Source organism: Cicer arietinum, chromosome 5 (genome assembly GCF_000331145.2).
Source record: "Cicer arietinum cultivar CDC Frontier isolate Library 1 chromosome 5, Cicar.CDCFrontier_v2.0, whole genome shotgun sequence".
Taxonomy (NCBI): Eukaryota; Viridiplantae; Streptophyta; class Magnoliopsida; order Fabales; family Fabaceae; genus Cicer; species Cicer arietinum.
This window is the reverse complement of record NC_021164.2, coordinates 33,119,125-33,123,651: the sequence shown is the minus strand read 5'-3', so window position 1 is coordinate 33,123,651 and position 4,527 is coordinate 33,119,125. Positions and strand designations below refer to the sequence as shown.

Sequence of the window (4,527 nt, the reverse complement as noted above, 5' to 3'; positions counted from 1 at the left end):
ATCCCTAGGCAACGATCTCTTAAGTTTATTTCCAACTTTGATCTAGTTGTTGGTTATGTGTACGTTTGCTCCAGGAACCAAAATAGAAATGGAAAAAATTCCAACTTATCATGAGAATAGTTTGATAAGTGGGATAAGGATCTTTCATCGACTATTTTGGGCTTTTGTTCTTTGCATATCTGCGTTTATATTCTGCAAACCAGTTGTACAAGTGGATGGGACTTGGTTGTACGACAAGTACAATGAGACTTTATTGGTAGCAGTTGCACATGATGGGAATGACAATGTAATTCCTATTGCTTATGTTCTTGTGGAAGGTGAGACAATAGAAAGTTGGAGTTTCTTTTTGAGAAATTTGACAAAATATGTCACTCCATAAATCAACTTTTGTTTGATTTTAGATAGACATGAATTCGTTAAAAGTGCTTATAATTATCCAAATAATGGGTGGCAAAATCCTCCAAGCATGTGTTCTGCGTCTGACATATTTCACAAAATTTTGCAAGGGAATTTAAGGATAATGCATTGAAGAAAAAAGTTTTTGCTATGGGTAATAATTTCATTCTTACTTTTTAATTAATGTAATTTTTAATAATTTTTTGACATATTATTTATCGTGTCAATACAGGTTTCTCATTTAATGAGCTTACATATAGATACTACCGAAATGAAATCGGCATAGTAAATTGGGAGACTATAAAATGGTTAGACAACATACCACGAGAAAGTTGGATTAAAGCATTTGATGGAGGTAGCCATTGGGGTCACATGACAACCAACCTTGTGGAGTCGATAAGTGGAGTATTAAAAGACACGCACAACCTTCCCACCACTGCTTTGGTCTAATCAACTTATTATAAGATAGGGACACTATTTCCAACAAAGGGAAAATTACACGCATCAATTTTAGCTTTTGGTCAAGTATACACGGAAAAATGCATAAGTTTTATGAAATCCGAAATACGTAAATCTAATAGTCTTAAGTTGATAGTTTTGATCGGAGCAACCATACTTTCATGGTCGATGAGACGGTAAATCCAAGAGAAGGGCGATCAATTGGTCATTTCAACGTCAACCTTTCTAAAACGTGATGCGACTATAGGAAATATCGAGCTATACATATGCCTTGTTCACATGTTATAACAACATGTTCTAATATAAAATATGATTATTGGAATCTTATACCTGATGCGTATAAAATATGAAGGTGTTAGGGTGTGTCACAATCCTCAAATGCGGAACATCAATAAACTTTCCCAAAGAGTAAACACATTAAAACGAAAATGAACACTATAGAAAAAGTACAAAGAAAATGCGGATTATGTCGGGTCTCGGGTCATACTTGGAAACATTGTCCAAACAGTGCTAACACATCTACTCAAATTTGATGTATTTTTCTTCTTCAATTTAATGTATTTTGTTTGATGTTATTAATATAATTTACTATATTTTTTTAATTATAATTATTATTATTTTTATTAATTTTTATTTATTAGATCTGGAGAAGAATAAGAGGGAGTTGTAAAAATAATATAACACATTATTTATTTTAGCACATCTTATCAGCCATATTTTTTTATTCAATTTAATGTATTTTATTTGATTTTATTAATAGAAAATTTATTTAGTTAAATATGTTAATTATTTTTTAATTTATTAAATTAAAAATTATTCAATTCTTACAGTAAAGATTTTTGTTTTAATCCTTATACATCGGATTTCCAAGGTGCGATCTAGAAAAACAAAAAAATTGGACATTTTAATATTTTTTTTTTCTTGGGACAATTTCATTACTTTAAAAAAAATTTAAATAAATTAACCTAATTAGACCTTATATTTTTTTATTTTTTTTAACAATCTTATGGCTTAACTTTTGTAATAATGACTAAAATATAATCCTCAATAGTCAAAAGAAAAAATTAATCCTCAAAGAAAACACGCTATTCCTCGAAGCGTGCTCTTTGTAATCTCAACTATCACAATCTAGGGTTTTAGAATTTCCCATAAACCCTAATGGCAGAAGGAGCCGCACCGGAAGTCGTTGATCCCAACATCACTACCGTCGCCACCGTTGATATGGACGTTGAAAACGTTGTTGAGTCAAAGGAAAAGCGAGCGAGGGAAGATGAGGAATCCAAAGACGACGTTGTTTTGAAGAAGATTAAAGTGGACGAGGAAAAGTCAGTAGAAGAACAAAGGTTGGAGAAGTTGGAAAAACAACAGGACAAAACCGTAGAAGAAGAAGAAAAGGAACCGTCCGGTGCTATTAATTTGGGACCCAAGCACTTTTGTTCCTCCTTGGAAATGTTCCATTACTTTCACAACTTTCTTCATGCCTGGCCTCAAAATCTCAATGTTAACAAGGTATTTCGACAATTCCTTCTGTTTTTTTCATGCTTGATTCGGTTTGATTGTTTAGATTTTTCAATCTGTTTTTTTGTTCCTTGTTCTATCATGATTTGTATTTTCTAGTTATGTATTTGAATCGAAGTTTGGTCAACCCTTTTTATATAATATTGACATTGTGTTTTGGTTTTGGGTTATGTTTCACTAACATATGATTTGGAATGATATATGATGAAATCAATTTGGTTAAAACTGAGTTTATAGCAAATTCATTAATGTTTGAATCTTTTTTCCATTAAAACCAAGTGTGATATAAATTTAGTGTAATATTGATATCAAAATGTTCAACCTAAAATAAAACAAGCTATTTTATATTTGTACTTGGATTTAGGTTGGATGTTAAATATAGATAAAAAAAAATATTTGTCAAAACAATGTGTCTGAAGTTAATTGTTTGGTAACCCAATATCTTGTTTTTTGTTAAAATTATGTTTTGTAGGCGATCAAATCAATTCTGATACTCTTCTCATTTTAACCATGGACACAAAATTCTCTGCTAGATTATCTGATGTTTTTCTTGTAAAAAGGGAGGGACATGCCTCATAAGTTGATTATTGATAAAATTGACTCTCCATTGCTCCTGCTTGCAAAAGGCTGTTTGCTTTATAAGTTGAATCTCTTTGTGTGGAATCTTAAAGTTTAATGTGTTTTCCTTCTTGTTGCAAGCAGAACATGTGCTTTCAATATTTCGTGCTATTTATCTTTAAATCACTATCTGTATTGACAGAATCCTTGAAAAGGTTTCCTTAACTGCAATAGAATCTTTTAAATGCGGCCTATTTGTGACATGACATGAGAATGATGTTGACAACTCAGTTTCACTGCTTATTTGCAAGGATTGAAATTGCATGACAACTCATATTACCAAATGCCGCAAAATGTTCAGGTTTGGTTTCGCGGTGGGACTAGCATAATCACGGAGAGCCAAGTGATTTTGCAAAAGCTACAATGTAGTTCCTGCAAAATCACAGCAACTCATTGTGATTTTGTCAATCGAACTATGAAACTGCATGGAAACTCATTACCCTGTCATTGATTGTGTGTAAATTTACAGATAAATGCTGAACTTGCTTGTGGTTTTGAGTCTATTGTGTTGTGTGTAGACCTCTTAAAACATTGATGTTGTGGCTGTTACCAACTGCAGTTTAAAGCCTTGATTAGATATGAGACAGTTTTATTTTACTGTTGTTCTCGGTCACATATGACATATCATCATGTTGCAGTAGCTGCAACCCTAATTTACTTCTTACTGAATCCACATTGACTTGTTTTTGTTTGTTAGTATGAGCACATGATGTTGCTAGAATTGCTCAAGAATGGGCATGCAGAACCTGATAGAAAGATTGGTGGAGGGATTTGTGCTTTCCAAGTTCGCGACCATCCTCACTTTAAAAGTAGGTGCTATTTCCTCATTAGGGAGGATGATTCTGTTGATGATTTCAGCTTCCGGAAGTGTGTGGATCATATACTTCCATTGCCAGAAGAGATGCAATTGAAAAATGAGGCAAACAAGAGGTTTGGTGGTGGTGGAGGAAAGCATCATGGAGGAAAAGGTGGCAGAGGAAGGGGTGGAAGAGGTCGCGGTGGTCAAGGAAGAGGAGGAAAGTGGAGACATTGAATACAATAGTCGTGGTCAAGGAAGAGGAGGAAAGTGGAGACATTGAATACAATAGTCGCTTGTGGTCTATTTTATTTTGAGATTTGAAGTGTGTTTTGTTTTTCACTTGGCTGGTCTATTTCATGTTTGCTGCTAATTTCCTGATAATTATGATTATGGCATTCTGGTTATTTTTTATATTTGAACATATCTTGCCAATTGTTCCACTCAACATTCTAATTACAGTGCCATGAACCATTGACTGAAGAATTTCGATATAAGGGAGATTTTTATTATTATGCAAATTTTAGGTTCCAAATTTTCTGGCGATTACAATTTCAAGACTTAAATTGGTGGTTTATTCCCTCTATATTCCTTTAATTCAGTTTTGCCTTCACACTTCAAAAAGTCAGTTTTTTATTTTTCAATTCCAGTTATTTCTCCTATGAATTTTTTTGGAAATAAATTCTAGAATGTACCGTAATACCAATTTTTTTTTCTTTCAGAATTCTGTTATCTGGATA

The 4,527-nt window shown here is 32.9% G+C and overlaps 1 protein-coding gene across 1 annotated transcript; it reads left to right on the top strand.

Moving 5' to 3' along the window:
• The first annotated feature begins 1,913 nt into the window (after window positions 1-1,913).
• LOC101515238 (uncharacterized) lies at window positions 1,914-4,308 on the top strand. Its single transcript, XM_027335109.2, has 2 exons — window positions 1,914-2,364; window positions 3,689-4,308. The coding sequence occupies exons 1-2, from the start codon at window positions 2,014-2,016 to the stop codon at window positions 4,022-4,024; spliced, it is 687 nt and encodes a 228-aa protein (XP_027190910.1). The 5' UTR covers window positions 1,914-2,013; the 3' UTR covers window positions 4,025-4,308.
• Window positions 4,309-4,527: the final 219 nt, after the last annotated feature.